At 40.8% G+C, this 25,361-nt stretch overlaps 1 protein-coding gene across 1 annotated transcript; it reads right to left on the minus strand.

Annotated features, from left to right (window-relative positions):
- Positions 1-56: 56 nt before the first annotated feature.
- On the minus strand, positions 57-25,131 carry KCTD3 (potassium channel tetramerization domain containing 3). The gene is made up of 18 exons (XM_058020187.1): positions 24,942-25,131; positions 21,365-21,418; positions 19,934-19,979; positions 19,021-19,094; positions 18,530-18,588; positions 18,267-18,347; positions 17,570-17,707; positions 16,631-16,721; positions 14,374-14,564; positions 10,426-10,541; positions 7,181-7,268; positions 6,941-7,057; positions 5,788-5,958; positions 4,446-4,601; positions 3,385-3,481; positions 1,916-2,100; positions 1,672-1,810; positions 57-1,332 (listed from the first exon to the last, which is right to left on the minus strand). The coding sequence occupies exons 1-18, from the start codon at positions 25,013-25,015 to the stop codon at positions 750-752; spliced, it is 2,460 nt and encodes an 819-aa protein (XP_057876170.1). The 5' UTR covers positions 25,016-25,131; the 3' UTR covers positions 57-749.
- Positions 25,132-25,361: the final 230 nt, after the last annotated feature.

Genomic DNA, 25,361 nt, shown 5'->3' on the forward strand with positions numbered 1-25,361 from the left:
TACTCCCATATTCATCTCTGTCCTTTTGCCAGAGAAAGTGACAAGGAAGCCCTCAAGAGACTGCCAGTTGTGTGTATTCTGCCAAGCATATTTTTATGCATTCTCTCAGTCACAATCAGCAAAATCCATCATCTGATACCACACATTTTCAGAAAGTACAAGCAACACTCCTCTGACAATTTATTTGGACTAAGAGGCAAAATCATATGCTATTTTGGATAGCTTCCTCCTTAACCTGCACAAAACATTTCAGATATCAGACAGCAGCGTAAAGAGCAAGGATCCCATTCATTAAACAAGACTACAGAGGCAGCTCTGTGAATTAGGCAAAATCCACCCAAGACAGCAGCAGTGCTCTAGAGCAACGTGCAGCTGCATCTAAAGGGCATCCTCTGCTCAGCAACCAAGTTTTCCTTTAGCACTGTCCCTCTCCCCAAAACAAAAATAATGACAACATATCACATGCCTGACCACGTTTACGCAAGAATGCACAACAATATTTTGGACCAAGTACCGTACTACATTTTGGAGCATTACATAAAGCCACACATGGATGTGGACAACCCTTCAAAGCTTTGGCAGCAGCTAGGAACTTTCTCATAACCTTACAAGTTTTATTCTGAACAGAATAAAACAGAATATTTATACGAGAACAAAATCTCACTCAGGAAACAACCCACACCATGTAACATCGTGCCTACTACCAGCCAGAGGGCACCTGCACCTTGTTTTAGCCACCAGACACATTTTCACAAGCCATAGTCTTGGCAGGATGAGTCATTCTTCCGGTGCCGTGGTGAAGCAGCTGTTTTTGTAGGTGATGGAGAAGCTGCACCAGGTAATTCAGGCCCACCTTCAGCAAGGACTGGTGCCGAGGCCAGGAGAGGCACTTTCTTTCTTCCCAGGAAACCAGCTCCTTCAAATCCCATTTTCTTTTTGCTTTCTGCTTTGGTTTCATTCTCTTCTTCTGGTCCTCTTCTTTTGAGATCCAGAGAATTCTCTGGCAGGCGGTGAACCTCTGTACTGCAACACCCGCCTGCATCTGTCACGCCTGTGCCTCGCACTTCAAGTGCTGTTGACTGGACTGCCTTCCTGTCAGCTGCACTGCCCTCAGCTGATGCCTTCCTGGCCTCTGTCTGGCTTGAATTCCCATTTGCAGCAGCTGCCTTTTCTGTTGGGCTTTTGCTGGATAAGTTAAAGGCCTGGAAGTCCCGGTAGCTGTGAAAGCTCTCTGTCCGCCTTGCTCTTGCCAAGAGGGGGCTTTCTCTGTATGGCCTCACAGAGCCATACGTGGCCGTTTCGTGGATTGTTTCATGGTGCTGCAATTGGAGGCTTCAGAAAACACAAGAAGAGCAGATGTTAGGCTGAGAACAGCAGCCAGTGCTTCTGCACACCATTGCTCCCACCTACCACTGCAATTACCACTACACTAGCAATACACTTATCACAGCCACCACACAAAGGCTTCCAGATCACTTCAGATTCTCAGAGAATACTTCAGTCTGCATGCATACAAAGCAGTAGAAACCAAGGAGTATGTGTGTGTAGTTTAAGCTACTTAGGGCATGAATTCAGAGGCTTAGCTACAGCCTTCAATTCACCAAACCTGTTTGCCTACCTGAAAAGCAAAACCTTCGGTGTCTGTGGCCAGTGCCACCCTTGGTGACTTACCTGGAATTAGATTCCCGAAGCCGGTTTGGCTGAACAACTGAGGTGGCAGGACTGATGTTGGGTGTGGCACAGCGAGATGTACTCAAGTCACACTGGTCAAGCAGCTTGAGCAGCTCTTCCTCTGTGGGGCCGCCAACATCTGCAAGAGAGAGAGCTCTTAGAGGCCAAGTCCATTTACTGCAGTCAGGCACATCTGAGGACACGAAAAAGAACCACACCACAGTCCTGGCATAACACAACTTACCTTTGTCTTCACTCTTATTAACCATGTCCATAGCTGTGGTCAGGTCCCACATCTGGATGCTGCCATTGGAATGTCCAGTGAAGAGGTAGCGGCGTGGCCGGGAGCCCATCCTGCTGGATCCTTCGCATTCTCGCACAGTAAACGATGAGATGGTAGTGCAGTCAACTGCCTGGATCTCACAGATCCTACAGGAAGAGAAATCCCAAATTACCTGAACAATTGCACCTGGCAGAATTTGGCAACTGAAGTCAGTACTGGTCTGAGAAGGCACCAAACTTGTCATCAGAAAAAGACCTTTTCTCCAGATGAAATTCCTTCCCTTCCCCTGCATGACTGGCACACTGCTCAGCTGCAGACAATCCCTTCCCACCCACAGTCCATCTGCACTCTTACTGCTTGTTTATTAGGCAGCCCCCACATGTTCTATGTCTATTTGCTATTTGCAATGATAAGAAAGCTAAGGCTCTCTCAATAATGAGAGAAAGCAGCCCCTTCATATGCTAGACACTCTAGGAAACTAACCTGCAGAAACAGTCCATTTAACCACAACAGTTATACAAAAAGATATACAAGAAAGTCCAAAGATGATATATCTATAATGTAGATGTTATCTATAAAGATAACTTTTGTCATATCACAATTGCAATTTCAGTTGTGATGGCAGACCTCTATTGCTTTTTTCCCCTTTATTTTAGAAGCTTATGAGGAGTGATGAGAAGAAAAGGACTCCCAAAACTAAGCTGCTTATGCTCTGGGTAGTTTGTTTTACTGGCCCTTTGTAGTGAACTTTTCACCCAAGCAGTGCCAAAATAAGTCATAGTGTTGAGGCATTAATGTTTTCATCCAGATTCAAAGTTATTACGCAAGATTTGCAAAAATGAAGCATAGAACTGAGATGCATTGTCATTTTCTGATCTCTTGTCATCTTCCTAGCCTAACAGGAAGAAAAGCAGCTGTGGATTTGACATTTTTTTTACTATGTTGGCAGCAATGTTAGTAGAATATTATGAAGTCAAGCCTAAGAAAATAATTGAATAGGTGACCTAGAAAACAGGACCTCCATTGTAAAGGTTTTAATATCTTCAAGGCCAAGTGCAAAAAAAGAGAGAAGTCCATTTGTGAGCAGCATAATCCCTGCCATCAGCAATTTCAGCATTAGTTTTGAAATCAAATGTTAGCATGGTACCATGGCTGAGAGTCACATATTCTGTAGAGGCACAGAAATGTTTGTTTTGTGAGCTCCATCATGAATTGAGTCTCTGATATCAGATTTCTCAAAAAGCCTTTGAGGTTATAGTAATCGTTAAGTAACAGTTCTGTTACTGGCACACACACAGAGCTCAGCCAGAGCTGTCAAGCATAGTAGAAGACTGTTATGTGCAACTGCACACACTCAGCATGGAGCAGGGAGACATCACCACCTGAACAGGCCTAGTCTTGACTCTTTCCCACTTAAAACATGGATGTACCTTTTCCCAGTTGAAGACAGCCTTACAAACAGCTTATTCGTAATGGGAACAACTTTTTGGATAAACACCTGCTGGTCATCACGTTCACCAAAGGGTCCTAGAGGAAAAAAAAGGAAAGATCACTTGTTTGTTTCAGTCCCCTCAACTTTTTCCCCAAAAAGGTCTTCAGAACTCATATGAGTATGACCACTGCAATTTTAAAGTATCAAGAGCAGGAAGCCAAAGATGACCAGTAGCTAGCAAAAGCCATCCACTGGTTAGCAGTCTCTACAGATCCAAATCAGTTTTTGTTCTTTTAAGGGACACGCATTTTTAAGTTTGCTGTGTGTTCCTGGAGGAATTACTATGTTAGCACAAACCCTACATTAGGTCTCTATAATAACAGTAAGTAATTTGTTATTTTGCAGCTCCTACATGTCTAAAGGCTTAATCAGATTTCTTGCAACTGATCCCAGCCTGTGTTCAGAGGGCACCCTATTCATCAAAGGTTCATTTCCAAGGCTCAGACCACCAAGGAATCTAAACTACCTGTCTACCCATATTTACCAACACAAATTCCTTCAGTATACCTTGCTACAGCAAGTGCTAACACTCTTTGCCTCTGCAGTTGCAAGGCTTCAGTGAACTTTGTCACCACTTCAAAGTCATTTAAGAATTTTTTCCATGCTTTGTTTAACTCCAGCTGAACAGTGAACTAGAATTTGCAGTAGACCAAATGTTTGCTATGCTCATCTGCTTAATACAGTCTCCTGTGCTTTCTCTCATTTTCTAGTTAAATCAGAACTGAAATGCTACATCGGTTTGTTCAAGGGAGAGGTATAGTGTCTGTGTTCTAAAGACTTTTTTGTCTCTTTTTCTGTCATTCAGAGTAAGTGTACTCACTCTCTACAGCCTAAATAATAACTCCAAGTGAATCTTACAGATCCTTGCCATCATTTCAAAGGGAGAGCAGTGTATGAGAGCTTACACCCATCATCTTGCATGTTATAGGGCTGAAGGTCTGTTAAACCATTCTATGACTAGTGAAGGTACAGGCACAGCACAAACCAGAGACATCCTACCAATGTCATTTCCAGAGCAGTAACTGCCATGACTCTCTGCTTCCTCCAGGGATAAGATTTTGAATGATGCAAGAGGGGTTGAGCCTGGCTGAGTGGAAATCATACCCCGGAACCGAGTCACAGTCCATGTCCGGACATGGTTGTTATCAGCACAAACTAGAAAGGAAAAGATGGGCATTTACAAGGGATGACAAAACATTCAGATAAACTTTTCTAATAATCATCTATATGGATAGTATTTCAAGACTGTGTGATCAACAATTTAGTAAATGTGAGGTCACACAGCATCTCCAGACAATTTTCTAACACTCTACAAATTCTTGCTGATGTCCTGTTTTCTAATAGTTTTGTTTCTTTACTCAGAAATTCAAAAAACTGAGATAGGCACAACACTAGACTAAGGTCTGGTCTAGCATCCTACAGCCCCTTTCAGTCCCCTGTGTGCAGATGCTAGGACAAGATGTCATGACAGCAGCCTGGCAGCAGAACCCTCCTCACACAACAGCCCTATTCCCTTGAATTAATTCATTAGCTCAGTTTTGTACATAGAGGTGTGCCCTCTCCTGGTACTGAGGGTTTAGCAGCAACTTGCAGGGGAGCAGATGACCTCTGGGCTGTTTATTTGCAGTATAATCAGATACCATGCTCCTGATCCTTTTTTTAAAATAACGGGATAGCAGCAAGATGTAAACCAGTTCTCTGCCATGCCCTGGCTGCTGGATTCTAGATGAAATAGATTTTTACAGAGGAAGGATTGATTATGCTCAGGAACGTGTCTTACTTGCATCTTCTCTGCAAGTAAGACATGTTCCTAAGCATAAGACCAGGACAAGAAGAATAGCACAACAGACACTGGGAGACTGCAGAGAAAAGAAACAGAGTCAACAACAGAGCCCTTTGAAGTCACAGGAAGGCTTTTTCTAGGGCCCAGGAGGAGATGGTGCATATTTTGCTGCAGCTCTGAAAGCTCCGTAAAGGCTGTTAAAAAAAAAACTAGTGCTGAAGGACCTGCACACAAACAATAAAACTTGACATAGATACATTTGTTTACAAGCCCTTTTATTTCTACAAATGGCAACCTTGGAATAAGACACAAATGAAAGAGTGAGTTGTTCTAGTATGTGGTCAAATAAAACTTGGTCCTTTCAGCTGCTAAAAGCTTTGAAGGAAGCTTACTTTAAGAAAGAGGATCCAAGCAAATCTAGCCCTTGCCTTATCCCCAGATCTGTCCAACTCATTTCTGTCACATGTGGGAATGATGCAGGTTATAGAGCACAGCATACAAACACTGCATTGCTCAGGAGGAGGGAGAAGCACCAGTACCCATCTGTGCACACATTACCTGACACGAGGTGTTTCTCTGAGAGCATGATCTTCGTGACAGGGCTTCGATGAACCGTGAAGGTCTGAAAGAGCTGAGGGCCAGACCCGACTGTCTCAGGGTGCTGCACAATCACCCTCACTGCTCCAGAGCTGGTGCCATATGCAATCTCAATCCAATTGCCACTTACACCTACAACAAGCAAGAGCACAGTTGTTCCCCCAGGAATAAAAGCTAGGCTTATTGGGGGCCAGGGAAGGAGACAGCAGAAAACAGTATTTCCAAGCTTCCACAGAAAGAAAGCTATGTTTTTTAAACACTGTTTACTCATTATTTTCCCATAAACACTTTGCCACTAAAATGACCTCAGGTTTGTTTGATTCCATACTACATGCTTCAACAGTGTCTTAACAAAAGCTTCTTTTCCCATTCTCTCCTCCCTCGTGAAAGAAGAATGGATAAAGTCATATAGTCAGATGTTTTGGCACTCCTCACAGTGATATGGTCTATAGGTGCCATGTAACATTTATTTTTCTGCTTTAGTTGGAGGCAAATGGGAAAGCAAAGCAAAACAGAAAGAATTACAATTTAAAAAGTCACTGTGGTATCCATATTATTATGTGAAAGTAACCACTTTCTCCCAGTCAGGGCTCTTTTGAGTTTTACTTTGCTTTGGGTTTTTGTTGTTGCTATTGTTTCTCTTTTTAATTTAAAAGATAACTGCACCATAATTTAAAAAAGCATCATCAAGCCGCATATGGAAATGTTTCTTAGCTTATTGGTTATAAAGTCAGACACAACAGCAGGGTTGTGTCTCTCCCTTGCCCAGTCCAGCACAAACTATTTCAGCAAATACAATTCATAACCTAAGTGCCTCTCTGGTGCAAAAAGCTTAAAACCTACCAAGATACATTAGGCACAAGCATTAATATAGGAATACATGTAAGTGTATGTACCTATTTTTACAGATTACAGGTGTAAGGGAAAACAGCTGTGCCTAGTGTTCATCATTCATTTGGAGATGATAAATGAAGAAAAATTCTTTGTTTATGTCAAGGCCTACCTTTAATCCTGCTAAGCATCACAGAAAAGGAAATAGGAAAAGTCCATTTAGAAAACAGAAAAGCACATTTCTAACAAACTCTCAGTGAAGAGACAGTGGTAGAATACTGACTTGTTTTAGGTGTGAGGTAGACACTGAGAGCTGTTATAGCATCATTGGAGGGATCATGGTACAATTCTGTCACAAGAAGATCATTGTCTTTCATTCGAAGTGGGAACTTCTGCATGTCTGTGGGGAGGAGACGTTTACTCTCATTAGACTGAGTTGTTCTGATGCAACTTAAGTCAACTAAAGAGTGTGACAAAAAACAGTAGCACCTCCTTTTTATTCCACCTTGCTCCCATTTCTTACCTATATAGTAGATAGAACCATTGTTACAGCCCAGCAGCAGGAAAGACCCAGCAGTATCATAGCTTGTGATAGGAACAACATCCTGAACCTAGCACAAATAGAAAGGAAAAATAATAAATCAAGACTTTAGGTTGTTACTTCCTCAGTTTTCATACATTTTTGGTGTATTTTGTTGAACATCATCTGAATTTGGAACTGGACTGAAGCCATTGTGCACACACTTGCATGCACAATGGCATTCTTGAAGTATTCCTCTACCAAACTGGATATGAAGTCCTGGAGCTCAGCAGACAAATCAGCACAACTGCTCTGGAAGATCCTTCTCTGTGTGAAGGAACACAGCTTTGAGAGCTGCACCATGTCTTCAAAAGTAGATTTTTTTTCCATATGCCAGTGAGTGTGTTTCACCCTTTCTGTCCTCTCCCTTCTTCCATTTCTGACAAGTCCTTAAGAGATTTCTGGACCAAGGAACTAGATGTTACCACTCTATGCCTTCTTTTATCCCAAGTTTTATCCCTCTGCCAAACTATGGAAATCTCTGCCTCTAGCAGATATAAAATGAGGGGTAAAAATTCTTGTTCCATTACAGTTTCTCACTTCCAACACACAATGACACCAAGCAAACTGGAAGACAGCCCTGCCATATTTTACCTACTGATCTACAACTGAAGGTAGGGATTACATGTGCCCTTTCTTTACCCTCTAGGATTAAAAGGAGTGCTTATTCCTCCAAGTGGGACAGAGATTTCAAGCAAAGAAAAAGTTTAGCTTCTCCTAGGTCCAGTGTCCTATTTCAAACATTTTTTTTTTTTGCTTCAGCCCTGAGGAGGAAAAAGCCAAAAGCCATTTTATCCAAAGCAGTCAAACATGCACAGTGTCATGGTACTTGTTCTGTACTCTATGTTTCAGTCAGTTAACTTAATAGACCTTGAATTCTAATTAATGGACATTTCAGCCCAAGTCTTCATTTCTCTATGACCAGCATCAGCCTTCCAATTGCTATAGAGACTTGAAAAATAATTTGCAAAATATTTACAATGAATCAGCCGGATAAAAGCAAAACAAACCAACCAAAGAAACTTCCTCACATCTCAAAGAGCTTGGACTCTAAAACAGTACCCCTTCCTAACTTAAGGATGGTCTGTAAGCCCCTAGAACGTTTTATCTTCTTTCCTTCTGCAGCAGAAAGAAATGCTTAGTGTTCCTAGATAGGAACACTAGAGATGATTCAGCAGCTGCCATCTGCCAAGATATGAACTTTCATTAGGAAACAACATGAGAGCAATCCTGTACAACAGTCACTGGTAAAGCATGGCCAGTGAGAATCATCACTTTGCCTAGTAGGATTTTCTGTGCCACTCTACTGCTTTATGTTGCCTCTTACTCTATAACACTTTATATTCTGCTTCCTTTAAGCTCTCCTTTCCTAAGAATTCTATTACTAATGTATCTAGCACCCACACCCTCCTCCTCCTCCTTTTAGCATGCAACTGAACTCTGCCAGAGGAATAAGTATTAGAGAAGCCACCCCAGTAGTCTGCTAAAATCTCCAAGAAGGGAAGAAGATGCAAGAACCAATGAGATGCAGAGATCAAAATTACATCTTCAGGGTGTAATACATCAGAGATCACCACATAAGTAAGAATAGATTTGCACAAATAAAGGTAGAACTTAGAAAGACATCAGCCTGAAAGAAGATGAAGTTGTTGTTCTGAAATGGAGCATCAGCACACTGTTCTACAAAAACCTCTCTCACTGAAGGAAGTAAGTCCTAAGTCCAGAGCTGTGGACAACTCATGGAAAGCAGTCAGTTAAATATCAGATATTCTCATTAGGAATTTCAATATTAACCCTGCCACTTTACATCTTTATGGGGTTCTTCAAGAAAAAATGTGTTCTAAAGGGATATTAAAATCTACAGGAAGACATTTGTGGGTTGGTTTTTTTTTACTAGCAAAAGAGCCCAAGATACAGAAAGCACCTTGAAATTGTATTGTTTTGGGATTTTTGTTTGTTGGTTTTGTGTGAGTGGGTTTTGTTAGTTTTGTGTTTGGTTGACTTTGTTTGTTTGTTTAAAAACGGAGATATTCTCAGCCTCTTGAAAAAAAACATCCAAAATGTTTTATAGACAATATAAACCGGTATATATATATAGACAATATAGACTGGTATATAAGCCTCTCAAAGATTTCTTCCTCTCCAATAAGAAATGCTTTCACCAAAGGAATAGTCAGTCAAACTAAGAAACTATTCAGGTGATCAGAAAGATTTCTGTGGCTTCCCCAAAAACAAAGATGATGAATGGGACAGCAGGGTTTTTTCTTACGACTTGCTCCTTTAGAAAATACTGTTAAACACGAGCTTGCCACATAGCATTAAGTTGTTCCTTAACAGAAAATTTCAAAGGCATCAGTAGAACTTTAAATAATGTTTTGTTTTATTCAAGGCCATACTAATCTCTCTGTCTCTGATGCAGAAGCAGAGTTATCCCACACCTTTTATCTATGTTATTTGTTACCAGTACTGTCACTTAAGGGTCAAATCAGAACTCAGTCAGCAAACAGTGCAGCAGCCTCAGGCCAGTTCTGCCTCTCGAGATTTGCAAGACATTTTTGGGATTTTCAGTGCATCCAGGTTTTGTGCCATACAGGCATACATCCAGCTGCATTACAAGCTTTGTTATTTGCATGCTGGGCTGTTTCTCATACTCATACTGACTCCATGGATCTCTCTATTTAATGTGCATTCTGACAACAGGATGCAGCCAGAAGCATCCACACACAAGACAGGCATCATTAAGTATAGTCATGTATTTCTGTAGACAAAGAGCCTCCTATTGTAAAGCAGCTTTGAAGATCCCCAGATACCAAACTGCCTTCTTGTTTTCTTTCAGATGGTCCAGAAATTGCTGTCACACATCCCCACAATTTTATTTCCTATGATGCTAATGAACTGTTTACAAAGTTAGTAATCCATAAAGAAGTTTAAATACACTAGTACTTGACATTTATTACTCCAAACCACGCCACATCCTTTCATTTGAAAGCCTAAAAAGCATGCTTCTTAGCAACACCAAACAAGGCAACATTCTGCTCACAGGCACAATGCCCAGGTGATAAACTCCATAACACAAGCTTGGGCTGAAACCCCTGTGATTAGTATTTCCCACACACTTTTAAATGATTTTATTCTCCTTTTACTGGAGAGGCAAAAGTGTAAAAAGTGATGTGGAACATTGAACAGACCTGCCAGTGCTGAGTCACAGCATTCCACACTCCAACTTTCCCTGTATGGCTTGTAGCCACCAACTGGTTGCCAATGAAGAAGAGAGCATCTACAGGCACTCCAAGACTGAACACTCCTGCAAAAAATGAAGAGGCTGTGAAGCTCATCTAAAATAAAGAGAAAAGCACAGTAACAATGGAATCTTTCCATTATTATCAAATCACATTTATTCCAGTAGCAAGTAAAGAACAGCCAAAACTGGGTTTGCAGTGTGCTAGGTGAGACACCATGCATGCAGCAAACTGGGTTCCAATGAATGGTATTGTGATGCCATCTCTGCTAATACCATCATTGTTTGGAAAGGAGAAAAGAGGCAAGATAAGCTAAAAAGCCCTTATAAAATTTACAAACATTTTTCTACAGCCATCAAGTTCTCCAATGGCTTTAAAATAAATTAAAAAACTATATTACAGCAAACAGAAATTTTTGTTGTTTTGTGGGTTTTAATTTAGCTGTGACTATGAAGCATCATTTAAGAAGCAGTAATATAATGGGTTTTGCAAATTTGTGACATACTGGTTTGCAATTACCTGTTAAAATATTACAAATTCTTGATGATGGTTTTTTGGTAAGTCCAGCCAAGTAAAAATATTTTGAAAATGGATTTCAGGAATTAAATATGACAAGACTTCAGCCTTATTCTTTGGAAAAGACTGAACAACTCAAATGTGATCATATTTGAATACATTCTAATTTCTCTTTTAGTACAAATACTTGAACTCAGAAAAATAAGCAGCGTGCAAAAGCCTACTTTCTTTTCGTTCCCAGATCCATTATTTGGTTGCAGTCCATAAGCAGAGAGTACAGGCTAACAGGCTCTTAAAACTTGAAGCTACACAGGGAAGAAGTTTCCAATCATCACATACTATTCAAATTTGGAAGATAAAACTTACCAGCAAATAAATGCTGGCCTTCCAAGTAAGGGAAATGCGTCATCAAGAACATTTCACTTAATAAAAATCAGCACAGTGCAGCTCTTGACAGGCATTGATGGCTGCGGTTGTAGTTGACCCTGACATCTGAGGCCTTTCACAAAATTGATCCTTTCTTTAGAGCTTCCAAGTCTCATCATAGATCCCACATGAATAAGTTTAACTGAACTGTGAACTTGGATAGCATACCACATTTTGTACTACTTATTGGCCATGCATTTAAAAGTTACAGCATACTCAAAAGGTCTGAGGTAATTTCCAAGTTTGCCAGCTATGAAGTCCAGCAAACTGGCCCTGTAATTAACTTGGTTTGTAAATACTTCTAGGCTATGTTTTTCTGCCTTGTAAGTACAAAAATACTGGGGATACATTACAACACCAAAGTGTCAAGCTTCATTCACAGATTTCCTATTGCATCCTGCTCACTCTATATATTTATATTATTTCTCACTAATATACCTTAACTGTAGCAGATAGATATTGTCCAAACAAGAGTATCCAATAGCTGGAAAATTCCTCAACATTGTTTAGGACAAATTCAAATGAACAGACTGTCATTCCCACACAAGAATCAGCCCTCTGTAACACCCAAGAAGGAATCCGAGGAAGTTGTTCTAATTATGGTGCTAAACTATTTTCCAGGGCACAATACAATCATTCAATGCAGATAAGATTCAGCAGTACAGGGCACATGAAAAAGGCAGTACTAAAAAATCCACAGAAACAACTAGAATTGATTACTCCAGAGAAGGACGAGGTTCAAGGAAATCAAGGAAGACAGCTTGAATGGTCTGGAGGAATTTGAAGTGTCAGTCCTGCTTAGGCTCAACAATCTTGAGACTTGTCCACAGGGGAGACAACACTATGTGTAATGACAGCCTCTTGTCCTAAGGGTCCCTCTCAGTAAAATAGTGCTTACAGCAGCAAGCCAGCAGCAGTGTCTTATGTAAGTAATATGGAAAGGGAAGAAAGCGCTCTGGGAGAGCTCTATCACAGAGCTGCCAGCCCACACAATTTGCTGGGGATGGTGTTGCCAGGCTCCAGCAACTGTTTGGAACAAGTAGTTTCTTTCACAAGATGACAGCAATGCACTGTATCTCTAACACAAACCAGCACTGTGAGCATTTTTCTCCACAAGGAAACAAAACAGCTACATTCAAGTTACAACTATTAAACACAAGCATTTTTTTTAAACCAATCAACATGACCTATTATCCACATGAACAGCAGTACATTTTGGTCAATGTCAGTCTGACTGGGAATTTCATCCTGCAGGCACTTTCTGTCTGCTTCCCCCCTCCTCAAGCCCCAAGTGGAATTACTCTGTTTCACAGGGTCACTTGAATGCAGTATAGCCTGGTTAGCAAAAGTCCTTGCTTCAGTTTTGCTGCCATTTTCAGTCATGGTCTAAGCTATCAGAACTTTATGATACTGGCATATTTTAGAGTTTTTATTTGAACTAAAAATCCACTTATGGTTTTTTGTGTCTCTTTGCACTCGATTTTAAAAAAATCCAAGATGCTGCTTCTTGTATCTTACTGCAAATCCCAAGGTACCACAAGCAGCTAATGAAACCAGAAAATGCAGGAGGAATGTAATGGCAGAGTGCTTAAAGCAATGCCTGTTTCAGGAGTACAGCTGTCACACCAAATCTTCCCTGTCCTTAAGATTCAGTCAAAGGGAGCAAAGGAAAAGAAAAGGCTTCTCAGATCTGATAATTACTCACTGCATTTATTAGAGATAATTTCATATTCAACTCTTAGACACAACTTTTGTATTTTTTTAAAAAATACAACGGAATCTCCTTTTCCATTTTGCTGACCATGATTATATACAAGAACTCTAAGAGTCACAAGTAAAAGAGCAGTACACAGCTGATACAAGACCTTTGCCTTTCCCCATCTTCAAATGTGACTTAGTGTTTTCACACATTCATGCAGGGAAAAAAAATGCAACACCCATTAACATAGCTGGAAATTGCCTGAGAATCTGTCAAATGAGCTCTTCTTTAAAGACACATAGGTCAAAACTTGAAATTGGTAATTTTGGCTTTAATTTATAGCTACTATAATTCTCAAGGCTTCAACTCTGGAAATACATCTAATAATAAATTACCTCAGCATTAAGTTTCAGAGAAAAGTGCTCACATAACCAGACTGCTGTCACACTTTGTTAGCAGTATCCAGTGCCAGAGGAAACAGACATTACTGGCATAGCAGTGGCTATTCAAACACCAGGGATTAGGCTAGAGGAAGTTCCAAATCCTGTTCCTTTCAGTGTCTCCCAAATTTGCCCTATATTTGAACAGCAATGACTCAGACAAGCCTTCAGATAATACCAGGGAATATTTACTTCAGGAAATGTCTTCTTGCTGTTTCTAAAGCGTACAATTGTGTGTCCTTCAGTGCCAAGGTGTATAAGCAGTAATTCCTGTATGCTTAAAGGAATAGTGTGGGCTTTTTTCTTATCCTGACACCCAAGTTATAAACTCAAGAAATTTTCATCTTCCACACTCCATTTATGAACCACATTTGACAGAGAACTGAAGTATTTTTGTCATCTCTATGTAAAAATGTGTCTTTAATAACACAAAGGAAAGAGCAAAATCACTTTGTATCTATAGGTTTCTACCTCCAAAGCTTAGTTCCTTTGTGTTATGGCCTAGTTCAAATGCAAGTCTAGGGAAAACTTAAACTCTTAATTTGAATTTATACACAAATCCTCAAACTGAACAGTAAGTATTGGTTACTCAGTGCTCTTTTATTCTCCATCTCTGACTTTGAGACAGGATTCCTGGTGCAGAACTGAAGGAAGTTAAAACACTCTAACAGGTTGCTGCACTATAGCTTGTTTTGTCAATCTGTGAAAGTGAATACTGAACACCAGAAATCACACATACCTCAGAACAAGGTCTCAGACTTCCTTCTAATTAGAAACACGCACAAAAGAAAAAACAAACCAGGTAATGATAGGTACCAATTTCACTGCCACTACCACCATCTTGAATGCTCCACAAGATAATGCTACTCTCCGAGGCAACAGCAACCATCTTGTCCTTGTCTCCATGAGGTCCTCCAACCACCTTGGCATTGAGAGCCACCCGCTCAATGGTCCAGTCCAGATAGGGACTGGTGAACACCTGCTGCCACCCAGATGACTCTTTGATTCTGGAAGGGCAAAGGGGAGAACAGGAGCAAATGTCAGAGACTCAGGAATAGATAGCCCAGGCTAATCCTGAACCAGTGTGGATGACTCAGTCTTACAGTCTAAGCCATAAACTTCCAATTCTAGTGAAGAACTACAGTCTACAAGAGCTGCATTTTCCACCATTTTGAAGTCTGATATTGCATATTATTTCAGTGCTTTGCAGTTACTGGGCTTGTTCTTAACATAAGCACATCTGATATGAAAGTTACAAGATGAAGCCAAAAGCTTGGGCTAACAAACACTAGATAATGATGTTCAGTGTAAGACTTTAGAAGAAAACTCTGTTAATCTCCTTATACATCATGCAAGAAATCAAATCATGCTTTAGCATAAAACTCTCCTCTCCAGACACATTTTCTATTTATGGTGTACTGTAAGCAGATAATACTGAATTGACTGCGAGCTTTATTTTTAGACAATAACTTCCCTGTGCATTTTTAAGACTTACATAGTGTAGGCACAATTTATCTTACTTAAATTCAGGCAATAATTTAGATACTCTGCAATGGAGCTAAAGCAGACTAGATCTCTGCAGTCAAGTTATAGAAAATTAAAAGCAAAAAGATATGTGTACTTTTTAGCAGTGTTGCCATTATTTCACTTCAGTGTTGCATCCTGCCTGGAGCTGAAGCATCCACCATGCAACATGCAGAAGTTGTAATGAATAGATTTAAGAGCAGAATTGCAGTAACAAGACTTTGAATGCAACCAAGACATTATTGCAAACCTTATGATCAAATTTTAAAAGACTTTTTTCATACTTCAAAATTTTAAAAAAATATCTTTAAGATGCCCTGTACTTTGATCTAGAAGAACGAAGAAGGGAAAATTCCACCACTGTATTCCTAGAGCTCCTTCAAGTTTTGGAAGACAAAAAGAATACAAGACTGCTACCTTGAGTCTCTGAGAAGAAAAGCAGCACATTAAACTGGCATGTTGACTTGCACCCTCTCTCACCAGCCATTCCAGTCTGACATGGTTAATCAAAAGCATCACTAATGACATAATTTCAATGGCAAAAAGTCTTGTTAAGTAGTTTACCTAGCAGGAAAGAGGCAGAATCTTTCAAAAGGGAGCTAGCAACCAAGGAAAACAGTCAAGAGATAAAATCCTAAAAAGGGGACAATTAGCACAAAACCAATTGCCAATAATTGCCTCTTTCTCTGTCAGAAAAAAAACATTAAGCAGAGCAAGGAATACACATTTAATACAAATTAAAGCCAAAAAGAGTTGCAGTGGTGGATGTAAGTTAGATGTGATTAAAGTTACAAAGTTTAAGGAACTGAGTTAATATTCTAGAGAGTGAATAAGCAGCAAATATGGCTTTAGCTTGGCAGTGAGCAGAAAGAAGCTGTTGACATTACAGTCTTCTCCCCTCTTTTTCTGAACCACAGTATGACAGCCATGTTAGATTGGTCTGGGCAACCGTTCTTGTTAAAACATTACTTTCCATCCAAAAGACAGCTACCAATTAAATCAAGACTATGAGATGTGAACTAAAGACAGCTTCCGTAATGTGGAGGTGCTGCTTATCTTCACCTGATCTTAATAAAAAAACAGTTTGTTTTCTAGACATTGACGAAATTTTTAAGCCATCCAAGTGAAGTAGCAAGTGTTTAACACATCTGCTCAGCTAAAAAAAGCTAAAGACAAGGTAGCAAAATTATGTAGCAAAAATTCATTAACTGTTTCAGCTCCCTTGACAGTGTAACATCACAGACTGTTTCCAAACTCACAGCAGGAAAACTTTTTAAATTAATTTTCAACGGAAAGGTCTGCTTTAAAACAGTTGTATCGCAGTCAATTTGCAACTTTTCCAACAGTATCAATACTGACATCAAAGGAAACTTTGAGTTCCTATCAAGCTTTTTATTTTCACCAAAAAACAAGCAGCAACTCATATTTGTAGGATGAGACTGAATGCATTTATCTACTGCTATTTCAGAGTAAGCATTTTGCTTTGCTCTTAGCCAATAATAATGATTTTTTTAGCTTCCTGTAAACTGACAGGCAACTCTATTCCTACCTGTAGCAAACAGCAAAATGGGCATAGGCAGCTACTATCCAATTGTGGTGACCAGCTACTATTAGGACTTTGCGTGGGTCCACAGGAAATCCTGAAAACAGCAAAGCTGACGTTAGGCAAGTGACAAGTATTAGATGAGCAGAGACATCTCTAGCGGGATAGAGCTCTCTGCTAGGATGTGCAACAGAAACTTTGATAATTAAATTTTCAAGAATCATTTTCAGCAAGATTCTAGTTCGCAGTATTGCTCCTCACAGCCTTGGTATGCTACAGAACTAATGCTTGAGGAATGCACCTTATACCTCCTTTTACCCAGGGCTGCCTGCTTGCAAACCTCTAGCAGCTCACTAAGAATCAGCAATTCATATCCTTTCATATTACATAGATTTGCCTTTAACATAGTGTAGATTTTCCTAACACTGCTATGATTTAGAGGTTTATGACAGAAATACGGCACTTTTAACAGCATCATTTTGCTTGCAAAGTCAAAAGCTGGAAAATGACAGAATTCAGGTCTATCTCACTTACAATTTTTCTGTGCAGACTACCTTTACTCTAAAAACTTGACTCTTTCAGGGCAAGTGAGGCACCAAGAACAAGGAAGAGGTAGAAGAGCAGGAATTAGGTCCTGAAAAAAGACCAAAGAGACCGTGGCCACTCTGGTTTTTATTATGGTTTTAGTACAGTATAAGGCATTTGTCTAAGGGGCCATGCTAAGACTGCATGAAGAACTTTGATTTGCCTTTCTCTCAAGCCTCGCACCTGGACTGTGAAGCAGTGAGCCTTCAATACTGTATATTCAGTATATATTAACTATATATTCAGCAATTTTAACCAGGCAAACACAGAATAGCAGATTTAAATCAGCCACACAGTTCTTTTTTCCCAGAGACAAGCATCTTTGCAATTTGCTTTGGTTTTAAAACTGCCACTCCTCACCTAGTCGGACTGTACCTTCCCCCGTACCAGCAAGCGTAGGCTGGACACCACCTCCATGCATCTCACTCTCACTCTGGCCCGTTCTGATGTCAGTCGGTGGTGGCCCAGTGGTATTATTTATCTTACGGCTGGGAATGCCTATCAAAAAAAAAAATGGTTTGTGTTCCTCTTTAAACGTCAGCAATATAACAGATGTTAGTTCACTTTAGAAATACAGCGTTAACATGTGTGCATTTCGATGAAAATTTATCTGCTACAAGAAACAGGCAATATTGTAACACTGAGACAGGAAATGCTGTTGCTATCTATGTTGACATGCATCATCTAAGGAATTATCTTCAGAAAACTTGTCAGTAATTGGCAAGATATCCTTTAGACTCCTGGTTAATACATGAAATGCGTTCATCTCTACAGAGAATTTCAAAAGTCTAACAAGTACTCATGTTGGTGAAGGAAAACTCACTAGTGGTGATTTGTCACTAGGCAATAGGACACCCAAGGTACTTTATGTTCAGAAAGAAGAAAGCACCCCATGCTGATGACATTAAACTGAAAGGCTCCTGAAGAACCTCTGCTCTAGCCTACAACCAAATACAGCCTGCCACACCCCCTGCCCAGTATTCTAAACATGCTGTTTGTTACAGCACAGAGATCACAAGTGACAGCAAGCAACAGCAGACCATGACTACAAGAATACCTGGAGGAGGTAGGTAGCCATGAAAAAGGACACTGCCGCATGATGAGCGTTCCAGTTCTTCACAGAGTAGCAATCTTCTCACTAAGGAAGAAACCCAGATATGATCACAGCTTTCACTCCCTTGAAAACATTACATTATCTCAAATATCCTTCCATTTTCAAAAACTTTTACTCTGAAAATCTTCAGGGTCACAACTGCCCAGGATTTGTCAGTAGACAATAATAATTATAAGATGAGCCCAAATTGAGAAAAAAAAAGTTACCTAAAGGAGTGATTCCATAGAATTCAGCTTCATGCCTGAGAACATTAATACTCACTCCCCTACAGAAATAGGAAAAAAACCAAAAACCAACATGAACAAAGTGAGCCAATACTTTGAATACAAATGCTTGCATACAACAGGATATTACAAATCTAAATGTCAAGCTACCTAACAGTTTATAGAATTACCACAAAATGCATTCATCCTGTTGATGCTTGAGATTTTACAGCGATCTTAATTTGACTCAATTTTCATTAAAATAAAGATACAGAAACAATAAAGAAATATACTGCAAGAAGTGGTCTACATTACAAGAATCTACTAACAAAACAGAATGTCACCATTTCTGCTTCCACCACAACATACATATACTCTAGGCCTGGCCCAACTTCTGTGAGGGAGCTGAACCACATACCATGCACCCAACTAGATGAGCAAGATGAAATATTCATCACTTGAAGACACACTTTGGATTGAAATGCACTTCTTACCGTAAATCTAACTCCTTTGTGCGAAGAAAATTTAAAATGGGTGCAAATGCTGCTGGATCTCGATCAATAAATATCTGCAAAGAAAAATTTCTGTCCTTGAGTACTGTTATGGAGCAACCATCAGCTAAAGTGCTATTTTACGCTCAATGTGGGAAAGAGGAGTTGAAGATGAGAAAGTGAGTAGACAAACAAAACTCAGAGTTTTTGAGCATCTTCTTTGTTCTCATTATTCTACTGTCCACTCATTGAACTTTCCTATAGGACATCTATACAAACACTGTTGCATATATATATATAAATCTGTTATTTAGGCTCTAGTCTCCACAAAGGACAATGGATGCTTTCACTTTCTAGCATGTGTTCAATATGCAGTAACTGTAATAAGATCTCAAGACAGGTTTTGACTTTTTTAAATTCAGTAACCATCAAAACTACCTTTACATTTTTAGCAAAGTACTTGTGTGCCTTACTATTGTGCAAAGAGAATACTGTAACTATAGTTTCCTGTTTAAGAATATCACCCACAGACTGAAATGGCCATGGTTACATGTTTTTGCCAAAAAAAAAGTGACATTTCCATGTTGCGTTACTCAACTACACATGCAATACCTGTCTAATGAAAATCACACCTCACTGCAATACAGCAATTGGCATTAGCTCTGTTTAAGAAAAGCAGAGTTGCTGTTTCTGCATTACCTACATAATGCATAATTAGCGTAGAAGTCTGAACATTGTTCAGTTTCCCTCAGCTTGAAACAAAGATGAGAAGCAAGAAAGCCAGAGGTGTCACTCATTTTCAATGAAAGTTTAGCCTGACTCAGGCAGTGTAATTCCACAGAGAAAATGCTTTAGGAGAGAACCTAACCAAAAGCATAACACTGAATAAATGAGTTACAGCATGTTCATTACTCACAGCACCAGTTTCATCCTTTAGTGTTGAAATTCTTCCGCTCAGCAAACTGAAAAACAGGAAACCTTCATTAGATGTCCCCCAGAAATGTACTGACACAATCATAGGGTAGGAACACTCTGGGTCAGTTAGCTCTCCTTGGTTAGTTTTTGGTAACAGACTTTATCAGAGCAAACAAAACAGCCAGAATGCTGGAGGAGTGAAATATCTCTCCTGGACAAAGGAGAAGTGTATGCACACCTAAGGAAAGTCTCAAAGCTGCACCATAATGACCTTCAGATCTCCAAAGAAAACAGACACAAGGCTTAGCCTGAAAGGATGAAAAAGTTTTCCCAGGCCCTTAGAGGGCTGTGTAGTTTGTTAAAATCTAGTTAAATTGGTAAAAGCTGCTGAAGTAAAAAAATGATGAGTAAACAACCCAGTCTGTAAGGACTTGCTGGACAAAAGTGGCATGAGTTCATTTTTATACAATTCTGCTTCAAAGTTATTCTCCCATGAGATCAAAGTACTTTTTCTCCAGACCCATATAAAACACAATGTCAAAATCTCATTTTGCAGGTAAGATGGACACCCACACCATCAGCTTTCATTTAATTCTGGATGACAATTATCTGAGATTTTTCAGTATTGGATAACTTTCAGAACAACCTCCTTAGCATATTTTGTGTTGAGAGACTGGGGAGTAGCATGAAATTCCTCCTTGTTCTTTCCTTGCATGCCTCAAAGAAGGTGACATTTCCCTGGCATTTCATTTATCTGAAAATTTCAGCAAAATAGGAACAGGAAATGTTGCATATGTCAGCTGCTAGGCTTTTATTGGGAAAGACATCCAGAATATAAAAATTAAATGTAAGGAAGAAAATTTGCCAGCATTAAGGTCTTCCTCTGTGGCTTTAGGATTAACTGGGGTGATAGAGGTACAGCAGCTGCAGAACAAAATACAAACCTGCAGAACTAGTAATGGCACTGATGTAAATAGAGGATGTTCAATAATTCAACAGATTCTGCATCACAAGTTAAAACCCTCAAAACTTTGAGGTAACTCAGAGTAGAGCAATAACTCAAAAAAAACCCAAACCAAACCAAAAATGTTAAAGGCACTGCTAATGCATATGGCCAGTAAGATTACAATTAGAAACAGAGTCACAGCCAGTGGCATGTCCCTTTCCTGCAGAACTGGAAGTTATTTCCACAATACTCCATCTAAAAATGATAAAATGACAGCTCCTCAGCACATATGAGGAGCTGCCATGGCTACATTCAAGCAAAAAGATGCCTCTTGGGTAATAGCTTACTTCAAATTAATCTGTCCCATTGCTTGAGATGGGGGGGGAAAGCATTAATACGATTTACAACATAAATTAAGAACTGAGAACATTTTTTTTTTAATGACTTCATTTGTGTTTGTTGAATGTGATGATATATTACAAATACCTGGAAAAAAATGAGTCTGGAATCCACATCAGTGTTTGTCTTGATGTGCTGAACCTATGAAAACAAAGTTATAAGTTCAGAATCAACTGCAAAATTGGAAGCAAGACTGCTTTATCTAAAATTCCTTGATTTGTCCTACAAAGCTAATATCAAACAGGTTTGGGAAGTTTGAGATGGTTAAAATACCTGCAACAAGTCAGAAGTTGCAGATTCTTTGCACAGATTGTCCTTAAGCATGAAGCAGGACCATCTGGAGACCACAAAAGTAACATTCCTTATATGTTTGTAACACACTGTCCCAAACATCCTGTATTTCCTGGTTCCCGCACTTCAACATTAATGCTTGCAAAAAACCTTCCACAAAACCCAAACACTGCTCCACACACAAAACCCTAACAGTAAAATATATATTTATCATCAGTGTGCTTTATTTGTCAAAAACTGCACACTACTCTGCTGCTCTTACTTAGGACTGAAAGGGTGCTACATTATGCACTGCAAAAGACTACAGTGAGCTTCAAGTTAATATTTTATAGGAACATGAATTATTTGCCGTTTTGGTATTTGGGCCTCTCTTGGGGAGGAGGGAGGGGCAATAACAATAACTGTTAAAAGAAAAAAAAAATTTGACTCTGAGTCATATTGTGAAATAATACAAATGATAATATTACTTATGATGCCAGACAATACTTTACATAATAAATAACTATGGATTGTTTTATACTACTTCTGGGTCTGGATTTAACATGAAGGAAGACAACTGAACTGGCAGATTGGACAATGAGCTCATGCTCTGCATCACTCTCTGGCTGTACACATCCTATTGCTAGTGCTGAGACTAAGAAACCTCTGGTGACCTCTTCATTAATGGAAAACAAAAAGGATATGCAAAAGTAAAATTCCATTGCAACTTGCCATTTAGTACAGGATTACAAAATACAAAATATTTTTTGAATGAAAATACTTAGTCATAATTCATATAATTTTCACTGCTAGTATTTTCCAGGTTTATTGGAGGGGGGGAAGTAAAGAAACCCCATCCCCATTACTTTATGCCTCAAAAGAGGCAGAAACACAGAGGCTGTGTGGAACTATATAAAACATGGATTGTGCATTTGCTCACTGCAAACTTAACAATGGCAAATCTGTTCTTTAAAGAAAAGCTACAGTGTCAGTGTTCTAAGCACAAGCATGCACAAAGCCTTTTCTGAAAAAAAAAATAAAAAACACTTCTCTAATATACTTCTAAGTACTTTTGCTCAGCTTTTCTTATCAGTAATACAGGTCACTAACTCTGTCTAAGAGTAAGGGATGATACATTAAACGATATTATAGCATGTGAAAACAATGAATTATATTAATTTTATCCAGAATTAATCCAGATATTACTTGTTTCTATAAGGATTGGTGCAGCATCACCATCATCCTCTTTCAATTTTATCAGTGTGTTCAGACAGCCCCAGGATTTCCTGTCTATAATTTAGCACTATGGTACCAGTTTAGTAAGCAATAGCTCATACTAACATATACTTTAGAACTTTTAATCCATAGGCATTAGTCTATGTAAACAACCAGAGTCCTCCTTTCCAGATGCAGAAAGAAGCTCAGCCAGCAACATTTACATGCATCAGTGTATCTGCAGCTCCATGCAGCGGTCAGACAGGCCTCTTATAAGGAAAACTAGGAAAACCCAGGGCAAAATCCTCAAAAGACCCTTAGCATATGAAAGCTTAAAGTTATTTGAAAGAAAATATAGGCAACTGGAAACAGACGTGACAAGTGAAAGCTACAAAACAACCATTTTCAAAGTCTATTTTCCTTGTAGAGTTACATTATAACCAGAGAGAGATACAGAGTCAAAATAATTCACCCAAATTGATACAATAATTTCTGTGAACATTAACTGGCAAGAGACTTTTGTTCTCAGTAAAGGAATTCACTGAAGTTGTGACCGGGAAGTGACGGAGCCATCACACACACGAGAGAAGTCCTGACCGTCCCAGGGAGCAGCAGGGACCTCGTGTCTGAGCATGGAAAAGCTGCTCCAAAGTATAACTTGTGTCAGAAACAGAGGGGAGTGCTCATTTCCTCCTCTCATACAATTCTACAAACAGCACTAAGAGCTTCAGGTTTCTAGTGGGAGTAATGAGAACTACTGAAGAGGAGGAAATGTGTAGAGTACCCTGCTCTCACCCCCTGGCTGTGCACATCTTCCACTCCACTATCAGCTAAGAGTCACCTGCCCTTGCAAACTGAAAAACACGGCTCAGGTGTAGTTTCCAAAGGACATGGGCACTACAAGGGAAGCTGAGCTTGCAAAAGACCAAAACTTCTCACACAGGAGTACTACAGTACAGTCTCTCTATTAAAGGGGGAATATCCATGCACACATTTCCTACTGCATACATCCAAATGTTGACTAATTTGCCTCATTCTTCCCACCTCTCTGCGTAGGCAAGCCTTCTGAGAGTGTGCATTTCTTCCCTGATTACTGCCTTTCCATAATTCTCTCTTCTCTGCAGAGGCATTTAATAAGGAAAGCAGCTTTAAGATTACACAGGTAATAAAATCCTAAAAGTTAAACTGGCCTGTAATTTCAGATACAGAGTTCACTGAAGAACCTTATGCAGCATAACATGAAATCTGGTCCAAGCCTACATCAAAGTTATCCTGAAAGAATCATTACAGGTGAGTTTCGCCTGTGCAGGTTACAAGGAGTTTCTCTGGGCTGAACCAGGTTCTTAATGTCTTACTAAAGCAAAGAAATTCTGCATGGGTTTCTATGGCATTCCAGTTTAAGAAAGGCTGCAGCACACAATTTAGTTAAAAGATCGAGTCCATGCTCTGAGTAATGCAAGAAAATTCTTAAAATAGCAGTAGTAGTTCTTACTACTTATAGCCGTCTCCACGTTGTGCTCCAAGCAACTACTTGGGAAAACACATAACTTCAGTTTCCACGAGCTACAGTGATCTGAATGATTTCATGCCTGAGCATTTTGACAGGAATGTTTGCACTGTTTATCACGCAGATTCTGACTACAGCTGTCCCACAATTCTCTGCCTCAGCCTGCCAAACCTCTACATCTGCCAGCTTCCACACTTCCAGCGCACATTTGAAAACAATACAGCTCTTTATTCTCGTTGATACCAGCGGCATCGTATCAGCGATTTTAATATTTTAGTCTGAGGCTGCTACACAGACTGCTCACTAGCAGCCTACGCATGTGACAGCAGGGCAAAGCTTCTATCCCTGAAGAAGCAGGATTCCGGGAGTCTCTAATGTGTATGTAGAGCAGGCTGCCCTGGCACCGCGGGCAGACACCACGCCGAGCTGCCAACCCCGCGTCCGCCTCGGCTACCCCCGGCCCCGCAGAGTGCTGGGGGAAGGCTCATCCCGGCCGTGCCGGGGCAGCGCCAGCGCGCAGAGCCCCGCGGGGCAGTCCCAGGCGGGCCGGCACCGCCGCCCTGCCGGGCCGGGTCGGCCGAACCTCGCCAGGGCCGGGCGGGCCCGGCAGGGCCGCTGGGCGCTGCCCCTCGCTCGCCCCTCGCCCGCCGCCGGCCCGGCACGGCCGCTCACCTGGTGCCGCCCACGTTGAGCTGGATGATCTCCCCGCTCCCGGCGCCGGCGAAGCCGCCGCCGTTCCCCGCCATCTTCCCCACCGCCTGCTCCAGCCGGCGCCCCCCGCCGCCTCCCACCGGGACCTCGAGGTCGGGGGAAGCAGCGGCGGAGCCCGGCGAAGGCGGCGGGGAAGGAGGCGGCGGGGGATCGCCCAGCGGCGGCCGGGGCAGGGTCGGCGGCCGGGCGGGCTGCGGCCGCACGGCTCCCGGCGCTCAGGCCCGGCCGGGGGCGGAAGAGGCCATGGCAGCAGCGGCGGGAGGAGAGGGGCCGGCGCGGGCCCACAGGCCGCGGAGCGGTGTCGGAACGCGGCCGGTGCGGGAGGCGGGGCCGGGCCGGCTGCGGCGGGAGGAGCCGGCAGCGCCCGCGGGCAGACGAGCC

The sequence above is a fragment of the Melospiza georgiana genome, chromosome 3 (assembly GCF_028018845.1).
Source record: "Melospiza georgiana isolate bMelGeo1 chromosome 3, bMelGeo1.pri, whole genome shotgun sequence".
NCBI lineage: Eukaryota > Metazoa > Chordata > Aves > Passeriformes > Passerellidae > Melospiza > Melospiza georgiana.

What these genes read in the sequence shown, in the direction of transcription:
- KCTD3 (XM_058020187.1), bottom strand. Translation starts at nt 25,015, where the DNA reads ATGGCGGGGAACGGCGGCGGCTTCGCCGGCGCCGGGAGCGGGGAGATC. An exon ending in TGGCTACCTACCTCCTCCAG is followed by an intron (nt 17,708 to 18,266) that starts GTATTCTTGTAG and finishes TTTTTTTGATAG; the next exon opens with GCATTCCCAGCCGTAAGATA. An exon ending in CTGCTCTGGAAATGACATTG is followed by an intron (nt 3,482 to 4,445) that starts GTAGGATGTCTC and finishes TTTTTCCTCTAG; the next exon opens with GACCCTTTGGTGAACGTGAT.